A 27,811-nucleotide genomic window follows, 5' to 3' on the forward strand; every position below is an offset into this window, starting at 1 on the left:
ACAATAGGTCCTCCGCTCCGACTACGTCGGTGCTCGGGCCCTAATAATAATAATAATAATAATAATAATAATAATAAAAAACATTAGAATAACAATAGGTCCTCCGCTCCGACTACGTCGGTGCTCGGGCCCTAATAAAAAACATTAGAATAACAATAGGTCCTCCGCTCCGACTACGTCGGTGCTCGGGCCCTAATAATAATAAAAAACAATAGAATAACAATAGGTCCTCCGCTCCGACTACGTCGGTGCTCGGGCCCTAATTAAAGCTGCAAGCAGCATTGATCGGGCCCTCGCAACTTCACGCACGTCGAGGGTACTGGCAGGACTCTGCTTGACGTGGCCATACATTTCTGTGACCATCATACACTGCGTGCACGAGTTAGATGATTTTTCCTGCGTCGACCTGCAGCGTAGCAAGATCATGTTGCCAGGTCTTAAGCCTCAAATGTTTTAAGTGTACCTCCAATACAATCATAGATGTAAGCCTGTTAAGATCTTTAAGAAAATGAATGTGCGTGAATGCACTTCAATGTTTGAAATATAACAGACTGTCAGTTTACTGTGACGAAGTTCAACTCCCTACAGTGTCCTGCTGATTGTATTTGGACTTACATGAAAGTTAACAGAACAGCAGTGTCATTTGTTTTTACATGAACACTTTAATTTGACACTGTTTTCATTTTAAGCTCTTCTGTAACTGTAGATTGTAGTGTGAAGCATTCATTGTAACATTTAACCTGATTCTCATGTAGAAGCTCTAGACAGATCATTTATACTAATGCCCACTGACATGGTTTGAAAAACACTGTTGATTAACTTTTGTTCTCCAAGCATCTTAGTTTGCACATATTTAGATCAGAGAAGTCTTTTTCTCATGGTGTGCACACGAACCCTTTAAATAAATTCAGTGTTTGGGCTGCTGTAATTAAAGAATCCTGGTTACTTCTGTGGTTGCCAGTAGGTGGTGCTATGACTATGAGTTAATATTGGCATGCAAAAGTCCTAAAATCATGACGGTAATCAAGCATGTCAAGTTTGGGACAGTTTTGTCAAAGTACAGTTGAGTTACAACAGCTTGGTGGATGATGGCGAACCATGTAAAATGGCTGCTACACCAAGTCCATGTTGTTTGATGAAACCTCAAGCTTTTAGTAACTTTTAATCGCTACGGTCTTTAGATTGTTCTGACCAAATTCTAAGTTGATCGGATTAATTCCCTAGGAGGAGTTTGTAGTACAGCACATGGAAATGGAAAAAAACAGGAGAAATTCATACAAAATTCAAAATGGCTGACTTCCGGTTGGGTTTAGAGCATGAACCCCTAAGACTTTTTGTTAAGTCTACATGTGATACATCTGCTTACCAAATTTTATACAGCTAGGTGAAACGTACTGCGAGGGCTGCATCGTCAAAAAATTGTAGGGGGCGCTATCGAGCCAACTTGCCGCTCTGAAGAATCAAAATCACATCAGATAACTACATTCAGGATTTTAAATGTGTTTGACAAGTTTGGTTACCTTTTGAGCATTTTTAGCCCCTCAAAAACACTTTTGTTTTTCATGGCGAGGAATGCGTCGCCACGTCAACGGCCTTTCACGAAACAACAAGCTTTGAGTAACTTTTCATCACAAAGATCTTTAGATTGTTCTGACCAAATTTGAAGTCGATCTGATTAATTCCCTAGGAGGAGTTTGTTAAAGTAGAGCCCCTGGAAATGTCTAAAACGACACAAGAAATTCATACAAAATTCAAAATGGCTGACTTCCGGTTGGGTTTAGGGCATGGCCCCAAGAGACTTTTATTTAAGTCCACATGTGATACATGTGCCTACCAAATTTTGTTAATCTATGTGAAACGTACTGCGAGGGCTGCTTCGTCGAAATTTTGTAGGGGGCGCTATTGAGCCGATTTAACACTCTGATTGAATAAAATCATATTATAGAACTACATTTTGGCCTTGTGATCTGTGTGTCAAGTTTGCTTGTGTTTCGAGCTTTTTTAACCTCTCCAAATGACCATCGTTTTTCACGGCGAAGACTGCGTTACCACGGCAACGGCGTTCGACGAAACATCAAAAGCTTAGAGAACTGGCATTATGAACTTCTTACATTTGTGTGGAACAAATTTGATGTTGATCTGATTTTCCAACTTAGAGAAACAAGCCAAAGTATAAAGACTTTAACTTACTGTTGCCAGTAGGTGGCGCTATGACTATGATTCAAAATTGGCTTGCAGATGTCTTCAGGCCTGGAGTTTAATCAAACATGTGAAATCTGGTAAAGATCTGATGATGCGGAGTCGAGTTACATCAGTTTATTCGTTCATGGCGAAGGATCGAAATTCGCAGAGCCGCCACGTCGCCACGCATCGACAACTTCCTACAATTTTCACAATAAAGCATTATCAAGGTCTTAAGGCTTTTGTGACAAAATTTGAGAAGGATCCGATTAATCTGTGAGCAGTAGGGTGTCAAAGTACACAACCTATGACTTCCTGTTGCCACTAGGTGGCGCTATTACTATGATTCAAAATGGTCATATACATATGTTCAGGGTCAGGATGTTATGACATATGAGAAATTTGGAGCAGATTAGGCAATGTACAGCCGAGTTACAACAACTTCCTGTTTCATGGCGAATGGTGTTTTTTTGCCGCCACGCCACGGACACATAGTTCGATAACTTTTTGATCTTTGAGTATCGTTTCACTGCCAAGGTCTCAAGAGCATACTGACCAAATCTGAAGGCAATCGGGTTTAATCTCTAGGAGGAGTTCGTTAAAGTACGGCGCCTTGAAACGGTCCAAAAACGTCATAGAATTCAAAATGGCCGACTTCCTGTTTGGTTTAGGATATACCTCCTTTTGACTTTTTTGTACGTCCCATCACGTTCCACATACCTACCAAATTTCATACAGCTAGGTGAAACCCAAAGTTGGGGCTACTCTGTAGGGGGCGCTATCGAGCCAAAATGTCATGCCGCAGCTGGACACCCCAATAATACTGGAATTTTCACCACGATTGAATTTTGTGCCGAATTTCAAAAGATTCCCAGTATCCCAAGCACCTCCTTTTTGCGATGAAACTGGTACGATAATAATAATAATAATAATAATAATAATAATAATAATAATAATAATAATTAAAGCTGCAAGCAGCATTGATCGGGCCCTCGCAACGTCACACACGTCGAGGGTACTGGCAGGACTCTGGTTGATGCGGCAATGCATTTCTGTGACCATCATACACTGCATGCACAAGTTAGATGATATTTCCTGCGTCAACCAGCAGCATAGCAAGACCATGTTGCCAGGTCTTAAGCCTCAAATGTTTTGAGTGTACCTCCGATACAATCATAAATGTAAGCCTGTTAAGATCATTAAGAAAATGAACGTGTGAATGTGCTTCAGTATTTGTAACATAACAGACTGTCAGGTTACTGGGATGGAGTTCAACTCCCTGCAGTGTCCTACTGATTGTATTTGGACTTACATGAAAGTTAACAGAACAGCAGTGTCATTTGTTTTTACTTGAACACTTTAATTTTACACTGTTTTCATTTTAAGCTCTTCTGTAACTTTAGATTGTAGTGTGAAGCATTCATTGTAACATTTAACCTGATTCTCATGTAGAAGCTCTAGACAGATCATTTATACTAATGCCCACTGACATGGTTTGAAAAACACTGTTGATTAACTTTTGTTCTCCAAGCATCTTAGTTTGCACATATTTAGATCAGAGAAGTCTTTTTCTCATGGTGTGCCCACAAACCCTGTTTGGGCCGCTGTTATTAAAGAATTCTGTTTACGTCCGTGGTTGCCAGTAGGTGGCGCTATGACTATGAGTTAATATTGGCATGCAGAAGTCCTAAAATCACGACAGCAATCAAGCATGTCAAGTTTGGGGTAGTTTTGACAAAGTAAGGTTGAGTTACAAAAGCTTGATGGATGATGGCGAATCATGTAAAATTGCCGCGACACCAAGTCCATGTTATCCGATGAAACATCAAGCTTTGAGTAACTTTTAATTGTTAAGGTCTTTAGGTTTTCTGACCAAATTCTAAGCTGATCGGATTATTTCCCTAGGAGGAGTTCGTAGTGCAGCACCTGGAAAAGGAAATAAAACCACAAGAAATTCATACAAAATTCAAATTGGCTGACTTCCGGTTGGGTTTAGAGCATGGACCCCTAAGACTTTTTTTTAAGTCTACATGTGATACACCTGCTTACTTAATTTCATACATCTAGGTGAAACGTACTGCGAGGGCTGCATCGTCGAAATATTGTAGGGGGTGCTATCGAGCCGAGTTGCCACTTTGAAGCATTAAAATCACATCAGATAACTACATTCAGGATTTTAAATGTGTGTGACAAGTTTGATTTTGTTTTGAGTATTTTTAGCCCCTCAAAAACACCTTTGTTTTTCATGGCGAGGAATGCATCGCCACGGCAACGGCATTTCACGAAACAACAAGCTTTGAGTAACTTTTAATCACAAAGGTCTTTAGATTGTTCTGACCAAATTCTAAGTTGATCTGATTAGTTCCCTGGGAGGAGTTCATTAAAGTAGAGCGCCTGGAAATTGAAAAAACGACACTAGAAATTCAGACTAAATTCAAAATGGCTGACTTCCGGTTGGGTTTAGGGCATGGCCCCAAGAGACTTTTATTTAAGTCCACATGTGATACATGTGCCTACCAAATTTTGTTAATCTATGTGAAACGTACTGCGAGGGCTGCTTCGTCGAAATTTTGTAGGGGGTGCTATTGAGCCGATTTAACACTCTGATTGAATAAAATCATATTATAGAACTACATTTTGGCCTTGTGATCTGTGTGTCAAGTTTGCTTGTGTTTCGAGCTTTTTTAACCTCTCCAAATGACCATCGTTTTTCACGGCGAAGACTGCGTTACCACAGCAACGGCGTTCGACGAAACATCAAAAGCTTAGAGAACTGGCATTATGAACTTCTTACATTTGTGTGGAACAAATTTGATGTTGATCTAATTTTCCAACTTAGAGAAACAAGCCAAAGTATAAAGACTTTAACTTACTGTTGCCAGTATGTGGCGCTATGACTATGATTCAAAATTGGCTTGCAGATGTCTTCAGGCCTGGAGTTTAATCAAACATGTGAAATCTGGTAAAGATCTGATGATGCGGAGTCGAGTTACATCAGTTTATTCGTTCATGGCGAAGGATCGAAATTCGCAGAGCCGCCACGTCGCCACGCTTCGACAACTTCCTACAATTTTCACAATGAAGCATTATCAAGGTGTTAAGGCTTTTGTGACAAAATTTGAGAGGGATCCGATTAATCTGTGAGCAGTAGGGTGTCAAAGTACACAACCTATGACTTCCTGTTGCCACTAGGTGGCGCTATTACTATGATTCAAAATGGTCATATACATGTGTTTAGGGTCAGGATGTTATGACATATGAGAAATTTGGAGCAGATTAGGCAATGTACAGCCGAGTTACAACAACTTCCTGTTTCATGGCGAATGGTGTTTTTTTGCCGCCACGCCACGGACACATAGTTCGATAACTTTTTGATCTTTGAGTATCGTTTCACTGCCAAGGTCTCAAGAGCATACTGACCAAATCTGAAGGCAATCGGGTTTAATCTCTAGGAGGAGTTCGTTAAAGTACGGCGCCTTGAAACGGTCCAAAAACGTCATAAAATTCAAAATGGCCGACTTCCTGTTTGGTTTAGGATATACCTCCTTTTGACTTTTTTGTACGTCCCATCACGTTCCACATAGCTACCAAATTTCATACAGCTAGGTGAAACCCAAAGTTGGGGCTACTCTGTAGGGGGCGCTATCGAGCCAAAATGTCATGCCGCAGCTGGACACCCCAATAATACTGGAATTTTCACCACGATTGAATTTTGTGCCAAATTTCAAAAGATTCCCAGTATCCCAAGCACCTCCTTTTTGCGATGAAACTGGTACGATAATAATAATAATAAAAAACATTAGAATAACAATAGGTCCTCCGCTCCGACTACGTCGGTGCTCGGGCCCTAATAATAATAATAATAATAATAATAATAATAATAAAAAACATTAGAATAACAATAGGTCCTCCGCTCCAACTACGTCGGTGCTCGGGCCCTAATAATAATAATAATAATAATAATAATAAAAAACATTAGAATAACAATAGGTCCTCCGCTCCGACTACGTCGGTGCTCGGGCCCTAATAATAAAAAACATTAGAATAACAATAGGTCCTCCGCTCTGACTACGTCGGTGCTCGGGCCCTAATGAAATCTGCTCTGCTCACTTCAAAAGTAAAGTGTGAGTAAATCATTGTTCTGTTTGTCCTCGTCACTGATCTTGCCAGCAAGCTTTTCATCCTCCACCGTGGACTTTGTGTTAAAGGCATAGGACTCCAGGGCGTTCTTAGCAGACACCTTGTCCTCAGCCTGGTACTTCTCAGCTTCCTGCCATGAAATAGGCAAGATGAGCATTTAACCATCTGCTGTCGGGATAACACTGCAGCAGTTAAGCAGCATTTGTCCTTTTTTGCACCCTCATAAGTGGTCAAAATCTTCACTGGGAGAAGTAAATATTTCCTGACATATATCACCTCCCCCTGCTGCAACCTTATCAAAAACTGTGTTGGTGGGGTTCATGGCAACCTGGTTCTTGGCTGCATCTTCGATCAGCCTCTCTGAATCTGTGAAGGCCACATAGCTGGGTGTGGTCCTGTTGCCCTGATCATTGGCGATGAGTTCAACTTTGCCATGCTGGAACACACCAACACAGGAGTAGGTGGTCCCAAGATCGATACCAACTGCTGGTCCCTTAGACATGATTGCTCTGAGAAAGTAAACCATTTAAAGCTCATGTTGTTCCAGCAGGGGGCAATAACACTCAATTATCAGGGTGGTGAAGTCGCATATGGTAATATTTTGAAAAGGAGTTTTAGGTTTAGTCATGTAGGCAGTAGAAACAAAATTATTCTCAACTGAAACAGTATAGACAGTGGGTCTGGGCAAGTGATTCAAAGGGTCTTCAGTTGCACATATCAATCAGAGATCCCTGCAACATCTCTCTACATTTGTTGTAACAGTTGATAAAGTATGTTTTTGTTGGAAAGCAGGGTTGTGCAGCCTGTGGGACAGTGTGTACCCCGACACCCAGCTATTTATTTAATAGGGCATTTTATTTTTTAAATTCCCCTTCACAATGTCTGTCTGAGTGACACTCTGAGATGGTCTGCTACCATTCCGGAGTAAAATTGTGGAAACGTGACTTTCCTTTTAATATCAATCTGTATCGGAGTAAAAAAATGTAATCTTTAATTAGACATTTTAGAGGTTTTATTTAGAGATGTATTTTTCTGATATTGTCTGAGTGACACATAGATTACACTCTGAAGTGGTCTGCTATCATTTTAAAGTGAAATTGGTCTGTAGGAACAGGAAGTCAATGACACACTGAGGTGGTGTAGCCTACTGTCATTTTGAGGTCAGATTACTAAATTTAACAAATTTTTCACACAATTCAAATGAGGCTTCTAGTTTTCTAATTTACTATGAAATAGGCTACACTTTGGAGACGGTAGTTATTATTTTTCATTATCATTTATTTGTATTAATGATTGAATATATATATACTTTTTCATGTATGTATTGTATTTATTTATTATACATTTCAAAGTGGAGGCTGACTTGACTGCAGTAGCATTTCATTGGAGCGCTATTGAAACGGCTGAGCTGTGGACCACTTCCGATAGAAGGACACTCGCACCTCCCCCACAGCCTACGACTGAAGGAAAAAGTGAGCCTGCTGCAGTAGCCGGTCCCAGTCCCGGTCCTGTCCTCAGTGGTAGTGGCAGTAAGAAGCCTGACTGCACACACATGGGCTGACTGGAACAACAACAGAAGCCTCAGATATGTTATTGACCAACAGCATCATCCAGGATGATGATGATGATGATGATGATGATGATGATGATGATGATGATGCTGTGGGACGACTGTGGCTCAGTGGTAGAGCAGGGTCGTCCTTCAATCAGAGGATCGACTGCTTGATCCCCGGCTCCGCTAGTCCATGTCGATGTTGTTGTGTATCATGTAATAATTCTGTTAGTCTTGGCTTTGTGCTTAAACAATAAGAGCCTTAACAGTCACTGTCAGTCATAGGTTACTGTGTTCTCTATGCCTTTAAAGTCTCGATCCCCTGGTAACCTGACTCCACTGTTATCATGCTAACATCATTACATAACATCTTGCAGTCTATTCATCTTTACATTCCAAACATAGACCACATCACATACAACACCGTATGACAATTGACAGACAGAGTTGTCTAAAAAGAATATTCTGTTAGACATTTAGCCTAAACTTGAACATCTACATTGTTTTAAAAAATCTTAACATGCAATATGATGTTACCAAAATTCAGACAATACATGTAGTATTCAAGGTTTCCCTCCATGTTATTTCGCCATTCTAAAAGCACAACTAAACTGCAACCCCAGTAGAAGGAGATCACAGAGTGGTAATGATGGAGCATGCTGGTATTTCCCACAGTCCAGCTGGAAATATCAAACATCAAAGATTATAGGACCACATGTGTTAAGTATATAGGTTACTAATTGTGTTTTTGATAAACATCTGTATCTGTTCCAGTGTTGAGATGAATACTCAAGTTCCCTTCAGTTTAAGTTACAGTGTCAAAATACGAATATATATATATACATATACTGTATATATATTAGTGCTGGGCAACGATTACAATTTTGACTGATTACATGATTTTTTTTAGATTAATCGCGATTAATCACATTGTAATGCGCAAAATTCAATAATGAATTCAAAAGTAGTGTATTGCGCACTTTATTTTAAAAGTACTGCTATATGAACAAAAGTGCAATAACATTTGGTTTGCAAACACTAAACAAATTAGGTTATTTTTAACAGCAGTATTCCCTTTACACAGCAGCAGTTAAAATACAGTTATAATGATTCTGATCATAGATATTCAGCTGGTGTTCACAACTTTATTTTCATGTGTGTAATAGATGCAATTTGAAATACACACCTTGAAAACTGCAAACCTCTCTACGTCATGTTTTTATGTTTGTTAAATTCTCAGTAGCGATAACTAAATTATATGCTTATTATACATATTCCAAACAAAAAACTTTAAAAACTCTAATATGTGTGGTATTTGTTATAAATATACGTTGGTACATAGAGAGTGATAAGAAGCTGTAGCTGGAGGGACTTAGGACCCAGAGGAATGTAGGTGAAGCATGAAACGTGGAGGGAGTCTGTACCGTGGCAGTAACGCGCATGTGGAAGTTATGCTAATAAAGAGTTGCAGTTAAGAGCAGTTTGTTCTCACGTGCTTATATGTTTATTTAAAAACACGACAATATGTATTTTGATATTGTCACATTTGATCCTATAACGAGACGATCGTTACAGGAGCTGCCACAACTGCAGCTGCCACAACTATTTGCATTTATCACTGTCTGTGGCAGCTGCCACAACTTCCCTTGGTAGTTGCCACTGTTTGGGAGAGGTGCCGTGGCAGTTGCCAGTTTTTAGCCTTTATTGTTATTTGACAATATGTGACAAAGCATTAAGATCCTTAAAGGTATGCTTGTATAGTTGTAATTGGTTTAGTAAAAAAATGCAGAATTGTCACAGTATGGCTACTCATTTTAATTAAACTAAGCTAATATAGGCTAACGTCAGTAAACACGCTCAGTCAGCAGACCGGAGGAATGCAAATTGTAAATATGGATAAGATGCATTGTACTGTTTAGAATGATGACAACCCATATAACTTATTGGGCCTTTCTCAATATACGTTCTTGTAGGTACTTGTGTTCTCATGGACTTGTGGAATGTCATCAGTCTCAGCCCAAGTACTGTTCCAATTCAAAAGTCTGCATCGAGCCAAGCACGGTCCAAATGCCCGGATGTGACTTGCTCCGCCCATTTTACAGGGGATGCATCGGAGGTGACTTGTGTGTACTTGGGACAGCCAAATATCCCAGAATTAATTTTGCACCAGCAATAGGGAACAATGGCGGAGGAGAAAACTGGAAGTTGAAATTTCAAAATACTACTGTTGTTGAGTCACTGAAAGTAATTTCAGGATGTTTTTAGGCGAGAAGTTAGTTGTTTACGCATCAAATCTGTGGTCGGTTTGTCAAGATTCAGCCGATTTAAAAGTCAGCTCCAATGATTTCGTAGATGTGAGGTGTTGCTCGCGGGGCCGGCAGTAAAGCAGCACCGGGGGGGGGGTCAGGGCTCACGGTACACGCCGAGAACAGCCTTATCTCGGCAAGTTAACACGTTATTAGCGCGTTAAAGCATTAATTAATTAACGGCGACAATTATTTTATCGCGCATTAACGCAGTTTGAATGCAATGCACACCGTTGATGCCAGCAAATCACCCAAACAAACGGTGGAGGGAGTCTTCATCAGACTACGTTGATGCAGCGTGTGGGAGAAGTATAGATAAACAAAAGCAAGACAAGCTAACAAATGTCACAGAGAAGTGAATAGATACAAACTGCAGGACGACTAGTGTTGTGAAGGTGTCGGTCTGAGGAACGTTCTTAGGATCAACGAATGACGGCACGTATAAGCCTCCCTCAAGACGCACCGTCACAAGAAGAACACATGAGTTGTATGAAAAGGAGAGGACTACAAAAGAGACGGCGTTACAACGTGCACCGGCTGTTGCTCTCACTGGAGACTCCCGGACATCGCCGAGTAACCATCATCACCTCAGAGTTACGGTGCATTATATTGATGAACAGTGGGAGCTGCATTCACATGCTCTGACTATCATGAAAACAGAAGACATTTTATTCATGTTGCACAGCAGTGGAACGTTTAAATAAAGTCAGCACACTGAGCACAGATAGTGAAGAAATATAACTGATACTGTGTAAAGAATACTGCTTTGTTTAAAGTGTTTGCAAACCAAATGTTATTGCACTTTTGTTCATACAGCAGTACTTTTAAAATAAAAGTGCACAATACACTACTTTTGAATTCATTATTGAACATTGTGCATAACAATGCGGTTAATCGTGATTAATCACAGAAAGTCATGCGCTTAATCGCGATTAAAAATGTTAATCGTTGCCCAGCACTAATTTAAAACAAAAAAAATGAAGACGAAAGTGGTGTCAAACCCCCAGAAAAGTCTAAATTTACAATCCTGACTTCATTAAGTACGGCTTTGTGAACGGAAGTAACGAGGCAGAGCCGAGAGCCCAGTGTGTGGACTGTTGTGACTGTTGTTATTGTTCATTTGTCACAGATATGAAGAAAAACTTCTGGTTCTGCCATGCAAAAATGAAGACTGCTGAAGCATATAATTTGCATATTTTCATTTGCACTTTATTTCAATTCTATTTACAGTTTATTTAATTTGAAACTTATTATTTTTAATGTATTTTATTACCACATATTTATGAAATTTCCATTTTTTTCTCAGTTTTTTTGAGAGTCCCTCCTTTTTGTGTGTAGTAAAACCTAATTATTAGTTATTAGTTAGTAATTTTGTGTTAATAAACCTGACTTGAGCCTTTAAATTTGTTCTTGTATTACCTTGATTTGTTCCATGAATTGTTAGCCTGTTGGGCGTCTTGTTGTATGCAGGTTTACATACACAAGCTAAATAAATGTGATGATCACATTTTATCATGTCATTTATTTGACAAGGTTTTTGCTTGTTAAACTGTAAGTGAATTTGATTTTGTTATTGAATACAAATCAAACCAAGAGTGAGATCAATTAGTTAAACCAATACAGTGTTAATATTTGAATGGGCCCCGGGCCACTTTGTACTTGAAAAGTTGGGCCTCGAGGTCAAAAGGTTAAGAACCCCTGCATTAAGCAATGTGTTTGCACAAAACCAACACAAGATAAACTGTTTGTAAAAACTCTTTCAGAAGGTTGACGTAAATTGGCATTACCTATATCGAGGACAAATGATCAATCGTGGCAGCGGCAGCTAGTAGAGGCACTTCCTGTGGCAAGATCAGCTGCTGTGGCAGCTGCCACTGTTTGGGAGAGGTAGGTGCTGCGACAGTTTAGCCTTTATTTCTTGTAATTTGACAATATGTGACAATACATTAAGGTTTTCTGAGCTGTTTGTGGCAGCGTTCACTGGCAGGGGAGTGGCAGTAGTAGGTGATTGGCAGGTCATCTAAACAGATGTTTGGGGTCTATATCTGTGATCGGTCATCTGTGGTTTACAATAACTGTAATGATGTAGCTCAAGCTTCATGTGATCAGGTTATTCTTACTGCCTCACCCAAACTACTGTCCTGTTGAGACAGACAGGACAAACAGAGGAAAAAAGTGATATAAACATATTATAAATATATACATACATATACTGTATATATATATATACACGTATATGTATGTATATGTATATATATATATATACACGTATATGTATGTATGTATATATATATATATATATATATATATATATATATACATATACATACAGTACATGCAGTCATACCTTCAATGACCTTAATGTATTGTCACATATTGTCAAATTACGAAAAATAAAGGCTAAACTGTCGCGGCACCTCTCCCAAACTTCCTGAGCTTGCAACAGGAAATGCCTCTACTAGCTGCCGCTGCCACGATTTGAGCCACGATGTGTATATATATATATATATATATATATATATATATATATATATATATATATATATATAAAAACAAAGAAATGATAATTGAAGCTCATTTTTGGCAGACTTTTATGGTCAACCTCAAGTGATCATGGTCTTCTTGAGGTCACTATACATTGGTGGTTATACTGCTATGCTATGCTATTATGTGTAATGCTATGCTATGTATAGAAGGCTAAAGCGGGTTAGCCTTTGGGCACCATGAATGTCTGTACAAACTATCATGACAATCCATCCAACATTGTTGAGGTGTGGACCGACATATAGTTTGAATGAATGATTCTCCCTTTACAGCTGTGGTTTCACATGGTTTTCCAGCTTAGACAGGTGGTGCTTTGCTAAGCAAGCTGTTCATTAAGTGTCTTGTTTGTTAGTTTTTGATTGGTGTTTAAATAATAAGGTTTTTGATCCATCTGATCTTTATCTCTGCAACCTAAACAGCACCTCCGCTCATGGACTATAGATGAAAATGAGCTTTTAGCTATATCTGGTAGGATATATGTATAGTACAGTGTCCCTGCTAAATAGAAAATGAATAAATAAATAATATGTATGAATCCTGAACTTTTAACCTTGTACTTTTACTAGGTATCACAGTCCCTTAAACCAAAACGTCTATGGAAACCACAGGGCTGTGATGTCATGGAAGGTCCCTCAGTAGAGTACAAATAGATCGAGAGATGAGGAAACGCGGCAGGGTGGAAGTGTGATTGTTAGTGAGATGGAACTGAAGCTGCAGCTCAGCGTCTTCGTGTTACTCATACAGGGTGAGTCCTTCACTTTCAATACTTGTTGACAGGTACGCTTTGGTATGAAAAGTATAATGCTGAAATGAGACAATGAGCTGAATCTGATCATTAAAAAGCGGCAGATGAAGCTACTGGAAGTGATGGTTTTGCTCATGGCTTCCTAACATATGGCATTTACAGTAGTCGTCTTTCTATGACAATGTGTGATGTTTCGAAATGTGAATGTTCATCAGGGAATATTTGGGCCAAGTTATAAAGTCTGACGCTTCTGACAAATCAAATGGTTGCACTTGTCGTCATTAAAAAAGCAATGTTGCCTGAGCTTGTGCTTTTTAAGGCATTCGATTTGTATGTTTTACATGAAAGGTTTTTGAATCAGTCAACTTTGATAAATTGTATCACCATTTGGATTTCCATCCAACTTCCCCACGTTTTTGAATTTTATTTAATGATTTTAGACATTTCATTCACCCACATTCTAATACATTCTGTATGTATGTATACTACCAGCTTATTTGCTCTTCTGTGGTGCATTTAATTTACATTGCATATAGTATTTCCTGTGAAATGAAATGTTCTTTATAAATCAGGTTTTAAGAACTTGAAAAAATTCTGAAGACCAATAACTAAAGTCTAGAGAAAACTCTCAAAAACATGTTGCCATACAGGACGGAAAAAAAGGTATAACTCGTATAATTTCCATATGTTCCAATGTTCAGTTAATATGTTACTGTATATCTATAACACAACCCACGAGTGTGAACAAGTCTTCATGATCTCTGACCCTTGAAGCCCCCTGTCCTCACTGTGGGTGTCAATATGCCCCCACGAGTGTTTTTTCCAAATAGCTCGTCATTCTCACCCCATAGGAAAGAAAAAGCACCCAAAGCCCCTGAGAACAACCCGCAGTATTTCTCCGACACCCACCTTTACTTTCTCTTTCACCATGAAAGAACTGACCACATTACTTCCTGTCACATGAAAATATGCGTTATGTGTGTGACATTGCTTCTTTTGTAGTTGCAGTACAGTGAAGAACAGTAGTTTTTCTTTCCTGTCACACCACCTCCACACACACACACACACACACACACACACACACACACACACACACAGACAGGAATAGATGAGTCAAACTGAGAGAAACAGGGTTCGGACACCTCTGTGTGCGAGGGAGGGAAACATGCTTCAACTATTCTGGACTTTGATTCCACTAGAAGGTTGCTCGTGAGGACTAAAGGGGTCGCTGCCTAGAATTGGTGTAATTTTATGAAGTGTTATGTGTATCATTAAACTGCAATGGCGTGAAAATGACATTGTGCTCTCAGTGAGAATTTACAAGGAAATTGACGTTTCTATTTGTTTGATTGCAGTTTCACTTGCGGTGTGGCAGCGTGTGACTGTAAAAAAAGGTCAGACACTCAGCTTAAGCTGCCCAGTTACTAACGCTCTCATGACCCATGTTGACTGGAAGAACCCTGAAGGATATATAATGTTCTTCAATCATAATCAAGGTGAATATGACATATCTCTTGCTTCAATCACCCAACATAAGCAACAACCCAAATTGTCTCTGACTTTTTAGTTACGGATATTAAGCATCTTTTTATTTTCCCTCACTCGCTCCCAGCTTTAAAGGACAAGCGCTACAGCATCAACAAACTGTCTCAATCAGAATTCACCATCAGCATTTCCAACATCAACTTCAAAGATGGAGGCAACTACACGTGCTCTCATTATGGCGCTCACACAACAGAGAAGAAAGTGGAGGTGACAGTGTTAGGTGAGAATAATGGATTTTGTCTCAGATTGCATTATTGTTCAAGCCAACTATGTGACGTTGACAATGATTTTTACTAACCTTCACGACAAGTCGTCCTGACCATTGATGATTTGATGAGCATTTCATAATAATGTCATAACATCTGCTCTGGTGTTGATTGTTTTAAAGGCCGTCCCACAATGGAAGTAGCTAAGCATGAAGGAAAGTTTGTCATAAAATGCACAGCTGAGGGGAACCACTATCCTCCCCAAATCTCCTGGAAATTGGACAATGGACCTGAAATTATTGGTAAGTTTGTAACGACAGAAGATGTGAACTTAGAAGAAATGGCAAAAGCTACGCTGGAATGAAGAAGTGAACCAAAGTGAGACATATAAGGCAAAATACCATGAATCTGACTCATAAAGGCTCATCACTTGCCACCTTTAGCTGTGCGTTGGTGGTGTTGCATCTTTGCTCCCTGCTATTCTGAATCTCTACTCTACTTAAAGAAAAGGTTCTACGCTAGAGAGATGAAATGTCACCTTCTGATTTCGGTGTCATTCAATCTTTTTGTGCCCAGTTCAGTGAATATATATGAACAAAAATAACAGCATGTTTGGACATTGTCATTGTTTTTGAACAGCCTGCCGTTTGAAAATGCTTTTTTGTGGGTGCTTTATAATCAGACTCAGCAACCATAGAGTGGGCTCGTCTCTCCATGACATCATCTTTATCACCTTATGGTGGGTTAGTGGGTTGGCGCCGGATGTTAAGCCCTGGTGACGGCCATAACCTTCAACAACTAGATTATAGAGATTATAGAGAAGATTAACAGTTGAAACTCTCTTTGGACGGTTCTCAGCAATGTCATATTTTGATTGTTCTTTGTAACTTACTACACCTGCATAAAAACAATACTAATGGCATCTGTCCTATTCCACAGCTCATGGCCAAGAAGAAGTTAGAAAATATGAAGACAACAAATATGTCTCAATGGATATGCTACAACTTAACTCAGTCAAGAACAGGATCACAGTCAAATGCCTTGTTCGCCATCCAGCTCTGCGCTCACAACCTCTGATGAACTTCGTCAAAGTTAGACCAGACTGTGAGTACAATTTATTCCCTTCCAACTTTCACCGCCAGAGAAATTGAGTAAAAATGGCGCTTGCATTAACCAAAACTTGTTTACTTGAAGTACTTCTGCTTAATGGCTGATATTTGAGGAACATTGACAATGTGGTTGTGTCGTCACAAAGCAGGGAAAGCACTGGAGAGGGTTATTTTTCTCACAAGTTTCTCCATGACACTGTCCACAGCACCAGGATGTGAAACTGCCCCCCAAAAAAACAAAAACTGCCCCATGTGATTTCCTCTTTTTATGTGTTGCAAATACTTGGGTTTCCTGTATTCTAATAAATAAATAAAATACAGATGTGTTATCTGCAGATTGTTAAAATGTCAGCAAGAGTTTTCACTTACACTGTTCATGTATTTAATGCTACTTCTGCTTAGTAATAATCTAAACCCCTTCAATGTCACAGCAACAAAGAGTCGGCGCACAACCACGACCAGTTCCCCGACAACCCAGCCTCGAGGGTCAACAGAGGTGCCAGGAACACCAACCGACCGGTTCAGACACGCGAGAACAACAGTGTACCTTGCAACCAGAGACGTGATGGGGCCGTCATCAGAGAGCTCTATAACTTTATCAACTGCTCCTTCCAATCAGCTGTTTTCCTCCTACGAGCCAAAGACAGTCACAGCACCCAGTGGACGTCCTCTGGTCCCCGTTACATCCACACTCTCACATCTCAGCACTAGTGGTGAGTGGGTCGGTTTTCATTGATGTAACATTTTTATGTTACATGGAATTTAAGTGACAAGATATTCCACATCGGATGATACGCAGACATGAGATGAGGAACACAAAAGGAACAGTCCTAAAGAATCTTTAAACAAAAACAAGAGAGGTTATTTTAATGTAACATGGCAGAATAAATGTCACATCAGATTCAAATAGTAAATGATGACATGCCTGAAAGTCTCAAAATTCATAAAACATAATATTAATGTCTACATGACATTTTATTAAATATTTTTTATTCTTTCTTTTTTATTTTTTCTCTTTCACTTATTTTTCTTATTATTGAAATACCTGAATCTCAAACAAACTGTCAGCCCATGGGATGGAAACTGGAGATACAGATAGCTTCACAATGCATTTAGATCAGGCGCTTAACCACCACTAGTTGTGATACTAAATCTGTTTCCTGTGACGGAAGTCTCCGAATATAGTGTGAAACTCTGTTATGTGATACACAGAGTTGTGCATATAAAGATACACTGAGAGATCCCAGCTCAAAAAACTTCTGTTTACATTTTCTTAAATATTTAAATTAAAATCCTTTTTGACATTAAACATGACACAGGGGCCTCCTTGGTGGCGAGGAAGACGTAATTTTCCTGTTTCTGCCAATTTGGATTTAATCCATTAAACAAACTATCAAAATATACACGACTCATGAATGTATTATATCTACTTCTTTGTCCTCTCATGTTCTGGAGGGCAGACTGGACGCTACAATACCTCTCGAGGTTCAAGTGGTATTACAAGACAGGACAGGCCGGGGTTAGCTGCATGCTCATTTCAATAGATATCTCTGCAACACAGTACCTAGAGGTTATTGACATCTCTTCACATTCTGTTGACAATGTTAGTTCATTTGTTCAACAAAAAAAAAGTACATTTTATGAAAACAATTTTCTCATGAGGCTTATTTTTCAAATTGTCTTTATTTCTTATAGATGACTCAACAACCTCTATTGTATCAGGCTCGACCGGGAGGAGGAATGACATCGTCAGTAATGCAACAAGCACAACAGGTATGATATGAGTGTGTCGTAAGATTCTATGCAACACTATTCTTGACAGATGTCTGATCCCACCTAGTGGTACGTCTGAACAACCACAGCTGCGTTGTTCCACTTAGAAAACATGGTTGACTCTAGCAGCTTTTTTAATAAGAGTTATTTAGTGTACCTTTCTTCTCCATAATGCCTCATAGGCTGGAAGTCTGTCTCTGAGACAATGGAGGACATCACATCCAATAACAGTACGGATGGAAACAGAACAGGTACATTCACATTTTTAACAGAGGTTGCCTGAAGTTCAGTTGCCCTGCTATGAAAATGAGAATGAGATAACAGTCTTTAAAGTGATTCAGGTTTTGCTGAACTAACTAGCATTGTGTCAATTTCCAGGGAGCTTTAATGACCCAAAGATGCGGACAGGAACCGGAGGAAGTTCATCATTACTGGTCTTCCTGGTTACATGCCTGATCTTTGGTCTCCTGGTGGTCGTCATTTTCTTTGCCATCAAGCTGAGGAGAGCGCACATTGCCTGGAAAAGAGGTAAGCAGAACATATTCTCATTTTCTGCATAGCATCTTGTAATTACACCACAAAGACGCAAGTGCTTTCCTGTTGAAATTATATTTTTAAAAACATATGACAGTTTTGATTGTTACAGAGAATGAGGACACTGATCCATCAGAGGAGAGCAGTAAATCAAAATCAAGCCAGGAAGAGAGAAACGCCCAAGGACAGAGGCGAAGAGGTGAGCAGATGATTCATCTCTCTTTTTAAAGCAGAGGAAATGTGGAAAAGTACTGAGAAACATTCATGCCAGCAGAGACTGGAATACATCTGCAAACATTTGAATTCCTCTTGTCCCCATGACATGCTTTGTAAAGACATGGATCATTTACAGAAATGTTGTGCTATGGTTTGAAATTGAATGGGACTGAATACAACTTTTAGCTTTTAGAAATTAATGAAGCTCATTAAAACATGGTTAAACATGGAGATTGTTTGCTGATTGTTGGAATAAAGGTAATTTGAGCTGACCAAGGAAACCAAATACAAATTCTGAGTTAAATTCAACAACATCAAAACATTTCATTCTATTAAAATGTATTAATCCCTTTACATTAACTACTGGTCAGCCCTTCTTTTAGTGCTGTTTCTGTACGTGTACAACATGTGTATCTGTATATTAGCACATATATTAGTATATTCTAGTTGTCTTATTAGACTACCACTTAATTTTTCTCCTGAATTCCTGAATTCTTAAAAAAAACAACTCTTTTATTTCAGTCTCAGGTGATTCATTAAACTTGCAGTACTGGTCTTTCCACAGAAAAAGGGCAGTAATCTCCTTCTGCAATGAATCACTGATTGTAAAAGTCTCTCTCTCTCTCTGTCTCACAGGGCTCTTCAACACAGCATTCACACAGTACGTTGTTGAGAAACCAACAGTGATAAGCTCAGTGATAAACACAAATGCGATGGCAGCAGCAGAGAGTGTAAATAAAGAGCAGCCTTCTCAACCTCAAACCCCGGGACAAACTTCAGCCAAGTGTGACATAAAGGAGACAGAGCTATGACAATCTGTAAAATACAGTACAATATCAGTAATATCATGAGCACCATTAGAATGCTCACAGATTAAACTGATTAGCTTTTTACTGGAACAAGGGGTGTATGTTTACACAGAAAATAATGTGATAACTTGCTTATAACCGTGTAAATATTGTATACATTTTGTCTTTACATGAACCAATAAATGATGTTTTGCTAGAACAGACTGGCATGGTTTGTTTGAACATGGATGAGTGATTTTTAAGGGTTAACTGAATGTAAAGGTAGTGACCACAGACTATAAAACACCAATAATGTTCACCCCCTTTTACAATCAACAACTAGAAAGGAACAGTGCATGTATTCATAGAGCTGGAGTTTCATCCAGTATTATTTCTATTACATACTAGGCCCTCTAACGGCAGAAGCAATTAGGGATGTGATGTACTCCTAGCTGGGCTCAAATCTACGCATAGCAACTCAAAACCAATTGCTAACTATGCGGAAATAAGTGAAGTGTCCAGGCCACAGAGCACCACCTGTCTGGGGGAGCACAGCCTAACCATATGCCTTCAAGCTAGAAGCCAAACATAACCAATTGTGTAAATTCAAACCGGATGGTGCACCGGACGTTCCATTAGGCCATGAAGAAGATGTTGGATTTCACAACTTGGTAAACTTTAGCAGTTCATTTCAGAGATACAAACTACTCCTCAGGCTATCTCTACCCAGCATTTTCCTTGCCAGTGTACGATCTGTGGTGAACAAAAAAGTTGAGCAAATCAGGTTGATCTGGTGGGACACAGGAAGCCAACAGAGTTGTTTTTAGGACTGGAGTGATATTGTGCCAAGTTTTGGTGTCTGGTGAATGCGTTCTGGAACAGTGAATATTGTTCATGCCATGTAAACATATTCTTAACTACCCACTATATGTATTCTATGTATTAACCCCAATACATGTGTACATTGCTCTGCACTATGGCAAGTCCAGGGGCCTAAATCGCCGCTGCTGTTTTTTTCTTATTTCCTCAATAACTTCTCAATAGAAAAATAATATAAACTCATTCTATTGTCTAACGTTGTACATACATAGTTCATATGGATATAAAATCCACCACCAGATATAGTCGAGCCATGCGGTCTTTCATTTTGATTATAAAATAAATAAAACAAAATGAACTGTTTTCATAAAACAGGAAGTATCCTGGATCGTTACAACGTCATCAACTATACTAAGCGTCATTGGTGGACTGTTGGGCAAAGACTCAGAGACTCGACGTCTCATTGGCTGCTTTGCAGGTAATATATAAAGCTGCGATAACGGTTGATCCACCCTTTCCCTTCTCATACCGGCAAGGACAAGCAAGCCTCGCCGCTGTCCATTCCAACACAGCACCTAAAATCAAATTCGGTTCATCAATTCGGTAAGTTGTTCTTTAAATAGTCACAGGACTATTTATATATTTTAGTTAAACTCCCCACACCCCTCGTGGGTCTCTTCAATGGGGTGAGGGACGTTGGCCTTAGCGTTTTGCTCACTAACTGTCTCTCGGTAACGTTAGCTACTGATATTCGAAATGTACTTTTGGTTTTTAATGTGCTGATTTTTCACGATAAAGATGATCAACAATGTAGAATACTCTACTCTTATGCTGGTAAAGACGGGGACGTTACTCACGAGCGTTAGCTAACATTAGCTACTTAGCAGCGTGGGAAGGGTGGGGGTAGGGATTCTGAGACGTTCGAGAATGTTCTCGAACAAACGATGTCAAGCTAGCCGTTATGAACAGACTTCCGGTTAACTTTTCAGAACAAAAGTCTTTGAATCGCCATTTGCTTGAGATTATTTGTAGGCTTTTACAGTTCAGTCTTAACAATTCTGATAAAACTGTTTCATGGTAATGTTGGATGGTTTATTGCTCTTATGTGGTAATAACCCAACTACAAAGTTGCTTTTTTTTCAACTTCCGGTCGTAACTCTGGCTGTCTGGTACATTTGATGTCTCATGGCCAGAGCTAGCGCGACGCTCTCAAGATGCCTGATCTGTGGCAGCTAGGATATGACTTAGTCAAGGCCGGCGCGCGGTGCCTGTAGGCTCCGCAAATGGTCAGCACTTGGTCGTGTACCTCTGAAATTTTGTTACTCGTGACTGAAAAAAAATCCAAGCACTATTTACATCTCTGGGGATTATATATTCGTTTTTAAATGCTTTAGAACCTGGAAGTCTTTAAAATCTTCTTTTGACTATATTTGTTGCAGCCAAATGCAATTAAATACGATATTTAACCTTCATTTCTCTAAAATGCCTGTAATGGCCAAGTTATGTCCACCATTTTCTTGTATTCAGCTCCTCAATTTTTGTCTCCTCCATATTTGTTTTAACAAGTATTTGTACTTTGGCAAGTCAAACTGAATCAAGGACATTATCAAATAAAGCATTTCCTTTATTTGTGTAGGAATCATGTCTAAGGGACCAGCAGTTGGTATCGATCTTGGGACCACCTACTCCTGTGTTGGTGTGTTCCAGCATGGCAAAGTTGAAATCATTGCCAATGATCAGGGCAACAGGACCACACCCAGCTATGTGGCCTTCACAGATTCAGAGAGGCTGATCGGAGATGCAGCCAAGAATCAGGTTGCCATGAACCCCACCAACACAGTTTTTGGTACGAGTTACTTTTTTTTTGTATTTAATAGTAATGTAGTCATATTTCATTCTTGTCACACTTGTTTTCTGAAAAATGGCAACATGTTGAGCTTTTCTTTTTTTTTTCTCGATTCCAATAAAGTAATCTGTTTTTTGCACCTTAAAGTGCAGCCCAATACTGCCTGACTGGCACCTGTCAATGGATGGTGTTGAAGTTTTGACTCAGTATGAACATGTGACAAGAATTACAGACTGAATTATAAATGGTCGTAGATGACCCGTCTAAAGCACTTCCTCACTGTGATGACGATTTTCCTGCCATTCGTAGTTTCCACCAGAGGTTGAAAGACCAAAGATGGCTTAAATCCTTCCTTGGATGTCTGAGTGATCTTAATGGAAGCTGACATTAAAGTGGGTGTCTTTTGATTTTTTTAAATAAACTTCTTTTTTATTTTACAGATGCTAAACGACTGATTGGGCGCAGGTTTGACGATGCCGTTGTGCAGTCTGATATGAAGCACTGGCCATTTAATGTCATCAATGACAACACTCGTCCCAAGGTTCAAGTAGAGTACAAGGGCGAGTCAAAGTCTTTCTACCCAGAGGAAGTCTCGTCTATGGTGCTGACAAAGATGAAGGAGATTGCTGAAGCCTACCTCGGAAAAGTATGTAATTTAGCATAACCCAGGACCAAAAATGCAATCTTTGATGGAAATTATGCTAATGTGTGACTTGTTTCCTTTTAAGACTGTCAACAATGCTGTAATTACGGTACCCGCCTACTTCAATGACTCCCAGCGCCAGGCCACTAAGGATGCTGGGACAATCTCTGGCCTCAATGTCCTGCGTATCATCAATGAACCAACCGCTGCTGCCATCGCCTATGGGTTGGACAAAAAGGTAGAAAATTTTGAACAATTGTGATTATATGTGAATGATCAATATTATAATTTATGTAAATGTTATTTTTACGCAATGTCCAATGTATATGACCAAATTGAGGAAGTTCATCATGATTGAGTAGCTTTAAAAAATGTTATCTATTTTAATTTCAGGTTGGCGCTGAAAGGAACGTCCTCATCTTCGATCTTGGTGGTGGCACCTTTGATGTGTCCATCTTGACCATTGAGGATGGCATCTTTGAGGTCAAGTCCACTGCTGGAGATACACATCTTGGTGGGGAAGATTTTGACAACCGCATGGTCAACCACTTCATCGCTGAGTTCAAGCGCAAGTACAAGAAAGACATCAGCGACAACAAGAGAGCCGTCCGTCGTCTGCGCACCGCTTGCGAGAGGGCGAAGCGCACCCTGTCTTCCAGCACCCAGGCCAGCATTGAAATTGACTCTTTGTATGAGGGAGTTGATTTCTACACCTCAATCACCAGGGCTCGTTTTGAAGAGCTCAACGCTGACCTCTTTCGTGGCACCTTGGACCCTGTGGAGAAGTCACTCCGTGACGCTAAGATGGATAAGGGTCAGATTCATGACATCGTGTTAGTCGGCGGCTCAACCCGTATCCCCAAGATCCAGAAGCTGCTCCAGGATTTCTTCAATGGAAAGGAGCTCAACAAGAGCATCAATCCAGATGAAGCTGTGGCTTATGGCGCTGGTAAGTGTCTTCAGCCAAATGGATGCGCACATCAGTTCATATTTCCTTCTCTGTTTGCATTGTGAGACCTCCACAACAATATCAGCTATAGATCATGAGCCTTGGTAACCTATACTTTATTTTTTTTTTATTTCAAACTTAAAATTGTCTTTGTCTAACTGCTGCTTGTTTTTCCAGCTGTCCAGGCTGCCATCCTGTCTGGTGACAAGTCTGAGAATGTCCAGGACCTGCTGCTTTTGGACGTCACCCCTCTGTCCCTAGGTATTGAGACTGCTGGAGGTGTCATGACTGTGCTGATCAAACGTAACACCACCATTCCTACGAAACAGACTCAGACCTTCACCACCTACTCTGACAACCAGCCTGGTGTGCTCATCCAGGTAAGCCAACATGAACTATACCAGTCTCTCAATTTCGCAGTGATGATGTTTATTCCTGCCATTCGTAGTTTCCACCAGAGGTTGCAAGACCAAAGATGGCCCTGACCTTCCTTGGATGTCTGAGCGAAATAAAGTTGTAAGAACTGTAGACGCATTGTTCCAAAATTGTCTGCTTAACCTGCATACTTCAAACAGGTCTACGAGGGTGAGCGTGCCATGACCAGGGACAACAACCTCCTGGGCAAGTTTGAGCTGACGGGCATCCCTCCTGCTCCCCGTGGTGTTCCCCAGATTGAGGTGACATTTGACATTGATGCCAATGGCATCATGAATGTGTCTGCTGTAGACAAGAGCACCGGCAAGGAGAACAAGATCACAATCACCAATGACAAGGGTGAGTTTTTCTTTAGACTCAAAACCTAATCTCAAATGTGCTGTTACACCATTACTAACAATTAGGCAATTTGCACCAGGTCGCCTCAGCAAGGAGGACATTGAACGCATGGTCCAGGAAGCTGAGAAGTACAAGGCTGAAGACGACGTTCAGCGTGACAAGGTGTCTTCTAAGAACGCCCTGGAGTCCTATGCCTTTAACATGAAGTCTACGGTGGAGGATGAAAAGCTTGCTGGCAAGATCAGTGATGACGACAAAACAAAGATTTTGGACAAGTGCAAGGAGGTCATCAGCTGGCTGGACAAGAACCAGGTAAATCTTTGATCTTTTGTAGGCTTTTTATTTATTAATTTTTGGCTGTGAAAAATTAGCTAGAACACTTGCATGTCTTTGTTTTGCAGACTGCCGAGAGGGATGAGTATGAACATCAACAGAAGGAGCTGGAGAAGGTGTGCAACCCCATCATCACCAAGCTGTACCAGAGTGCTGGTGGTATGCCAGAAGGCATGGCTGGTGGGTTCCCTGGAGCTGGTGGTGCCGCACCTGGCGGCGGTGGATCCTCCGGACCAACCATTGAGGAGGTCGACTAAACATTCATCTCTTCAACCGCTACTCCTGAATGTTTTCTAAGAAAGTAACCCTCTTTTAGCTCAGTTGCAACGCGCTAAAGAGTGTATTCAAAATAAATAAAAACTGGGTTCAGGGATCACTTAATTGCATGGTTTGCGACACAACTGGGAACAACTTGTAGTTGGCACAATTGAACTGTCGGTTCACATGTGTGGTAAATAGTTTTGTATACTGAGATGTCACTGCCTTGACAATAAAAAAAATCTTAACCCTCTGCTGATCAAATTTCATTTTTTTTATTTTTATTTTTCAAGCTCTGTAGAATCATTAAACTAACAGCGGCCAATGACTAATTTGGTAGTTTTATGTTCCGTTGAATAATCTGTATTCTAAGTTTCTATAATGGCTCCATTGTGCTTGCTGGTTCTTAGTAAAATTGTAACTTCAATTAGGTTTTCACCAGAAGCCCTGTATCGTCTCATAGGATTAGAATGTTTTGAGGTGATTTGTGCGGAGATGAAAGTATTTTTCAACAATAAATTAATATTGGAACGGTAATGTAATCAAAGTACAAGACAAAAATGTATTGATGTGAGAATCATATTTCGGTATACAGGTGCATCTCAATGAATTACAATATCATTGAAAAGGTAATTTATTTCAGTAATTAAATTAAAAAAAGTGAAACTTGTATTATATAGATTCATTACAAAGGGTGATGTGTTTCAAGCATTTATTTCTTTTAATTTTGAAGATTATGGCTTGCAGCTAATGACAACCCAAAATTCAGTACCTCATTTTACACAAGACCAATAAAAAAAACTTTTTTTTTTATACAGAAATGTCCTGAAAAGTGTGACCATGTCCAGTATGCACTGAAATACTTGGTTGGGGCTCCTATTGCAAGAATTATTGCATCAATGCGGACCTCAAGCAACTTGGATTGTGTGCCTGCACTCTTCCTCCAGACTCTGGGACCTTGATTTCCAAATGAAATGCAAAATGTACTTTCATCTGACTTTGGACCACTGAGCAACAGTCCAGTCCTTTTTCTCCTTAGCCCAGTTAAGATGCTTCCGACGTCTCTGGTACAGGACTGGCTTGTTGTAGCTTATGTCCTAATACGTCTGTGTGTGGAGGCTCTTGAAGCACTGACTCCAGCTGCAGTACACTCCTTGTGAATCTCCCCCAGATTCTTGAATGGGCTTTGCTTCACAATCCTCACAAGGCTGCAGTTATCCCTGTTGCTTGTACACACTTTTTCCTTCCACTCAATTCTCCATTAATATGCTTGGATACAGCACTCTGTGAACAGCCTGCTTCTTTAGCAATGATCTTTTGTGGCTTACCCTCCATGTGTAGGCTGTCTGTGATTATGTAGCCTACTGAACCACACCGAGACCATTCAAAGGCTCAGGAAACCTTTGCAGGTGTTTTGAGTTCATTAGCTGATCAGAGTGTGACACCATGAGTCTACAATATTCAACTTATTCACAATATCCTAATTTTTTGAGATACTGAATTTGGGGTTTTCATTAGCTGTAAGCCATAATCATCAAAATTAAAAGAAATAAACGCTGGAAATATATATCACACTGTGTGTAATGAATCTATATAATATATGAGTTTCACTTTTTGAATTGAATTATTGAAATTAATGAACTTTTCGAAGATATTCTAATTCATTGAGATGCACCTGTATAGCGACATCTACTGGTCGAAGCTGCGTTCTGAAGTGAACCAATATTTAACACATGACGAGACGTGGAGTGCATGCAAAAAGTGTGAAATGTTGAGGGTGATCCTAAATATTATGGTAAGTGGGGTTCTTCTTGAATAACTGACGTTTTTTAAAATTGTCACTAATATGAAGTTCCAATACGACCATTCATTTGTAAATAAATCAGTTTGGCTGTGAATAAATACATATATAGTGTATTAATTCTCATTTAAAAAAAGTCTCAGCTTTTCTAAGGAGCACCTGAAGGCAGCATGTATGCGTTGGCGTTTCCATGGTTACGTTGCTGCGGAGTACTGACAGGAAAACAGGTTAGTATCTGAAGTTCACTTCGCATTAGCTCTACTTCACTCTCTGAAGGTTTATTTAACCCGACACATCTTCAGTGCCTGTTAAAGGAGTGCGCTGGATATGTTCACGTGGTTTGAACTGAAATATATTCAGCTTTTACCTCAACGCTCGCGTCGTTTGGCGAAATAGCTGCTAAGCTAGCTGACAGATGGCTTTAACGTTATACTAAGTTGACTTCATTCGATAGGTTACAGTTAAGCGATGGCAAAGAAAGAGACATAACTGACTATTTTCTTTAGTGTAAAAGCTTTATTGAAGGCAAAATACACCTATTTATTTATTTCATTTCAAGTCAATGTAAAACGATGGGTGCTTTCATTTCGCATGAAGTGAATGTATAACAATGACATAACATCAGTTTTACTCGCGGTTATATTCCAACATGCAATGCATTCAGGCTTAGATCGCTCTATTCCTACCAGTTTGTAAGGGAAGAGGTACAGCTGCTGTAATGTAAAATAATGAGTGCGTTTTTATAAAGG

At 39.8% G+C, this 27,811-nt stretch overlaps 2 protein-coding genes and 2 non-coding genes across 5 annotated transcripts; all 4 read left to right on the plus strand.

Moving 5' to 3' along the window:
• The first annotated feature begins 13,406 nt into the window (after positions 1 to 13,406).
• On the plus strand, positions 13,407 to 19,863 carry LOC137880123 (cytotoxic and regulatory T-cell molecule). Of its 2 annotated transcripts, none has more exons than XM_068721264.1 (11): positions 13,407 to 13,468; positions 14,824 to 14,964; positions 15,081 to 15,233; positions 15,402 to 15,521; positions 16,159 to 16,323; positions 16,760 to 17,041; positions 18,024 to 18,101; positions 18,284 to 18,352; positions 18,480 to 18,629; positions 18,733 to 18,834; positions 19,488 to 19,863. In XM_068721264.1, exons 1-11 carry the CDS (start codon positions 13,423 to 13,425, stop codon positions 19,661 to 19,663), a joined length of 1,482 nt encoding a protein of 493 aa, XP_068577365.1. In that variant the 5' UTR covers positions 13,407 to 13,422; the 3' UTR covers positions 19,664 to 19,863. The 2 variants fall into 2 exon arrangements, with proteins under 2 accessions (XP_068577365.1, XP_068577366.1); XM_068721265.1 differs by having other exon boundaries at positions 18,748 to 18,834.
• A 1,089-nt stretch (positions 19,864 to 20,952) lies between these two features.
• On the plus strand, positions 20,953 to 25,514 carry hspa8 (heat shock protein 8). Its single transcript, XM_068721168.1, has 9 exons — positions 20,953 to 21,061; positions 22,095 to 22,304; positions 22,745 to 22,950; positions 23,033 to 23,185; positions 23,341 to 23,896; positions 24,074 to 24,276; positions 24,472 to 24,670; positions 24,750 to 24,982; positions 25,072 to 25,514. Exons 2-9 carry the CDS (start codon positions 22,100 to 22,102, stop codon positions 25,258 to 25,260), a joined length of 1,944 nt encoding a protein of 647 aa, XP_068577269.1. The 5' UTR covers positions 20,953 to 21,061; positions 22,095 to 22,099; the 3' UTR covers positions 25,261 to 25,514.
• On the plus strand, positions 22,581 to 22,673 carry LOC137880228 (small nucleolar RNA SNORD14). The gene has a single exon (XR_011103800.1). It is a non-coding gene; the product is annotated as a small nucleolar RNA SNORD14 (small nucleolar RNA).
• LOC137880229 (small nucleolar RNA SNORD14) lies at positions 24,311 to 24,403 on the plus strand. Its single transcript, XR_011103801.1, has one exon. It is a non-coding gene; the product is annotated as a small nucleolar RNA SNORD14 (small nucleolar RNA).
• Positions 25,515 to 27,811: the final 2,297 nt, after the last annotated feature.

Source organism: Cebidichthys violaceus, unplaced genomic scaffold (genome assembly GCF_023349555.1).
Source record: "Cebidichthys violaceus isolate CVI_PGR_0920_01 unplaced genomic scaffold, fCebVio1.0.p SCAF_27, whole genome shotgun sequence".
Classification (NCBI taxonomy): domain Eukaryota; kingdom Metazoa; phylum Chordata; class Actinopteri; order Perciformes; family Stichaeidae; genus Cebidichthys; species Cebidichthys violaceus.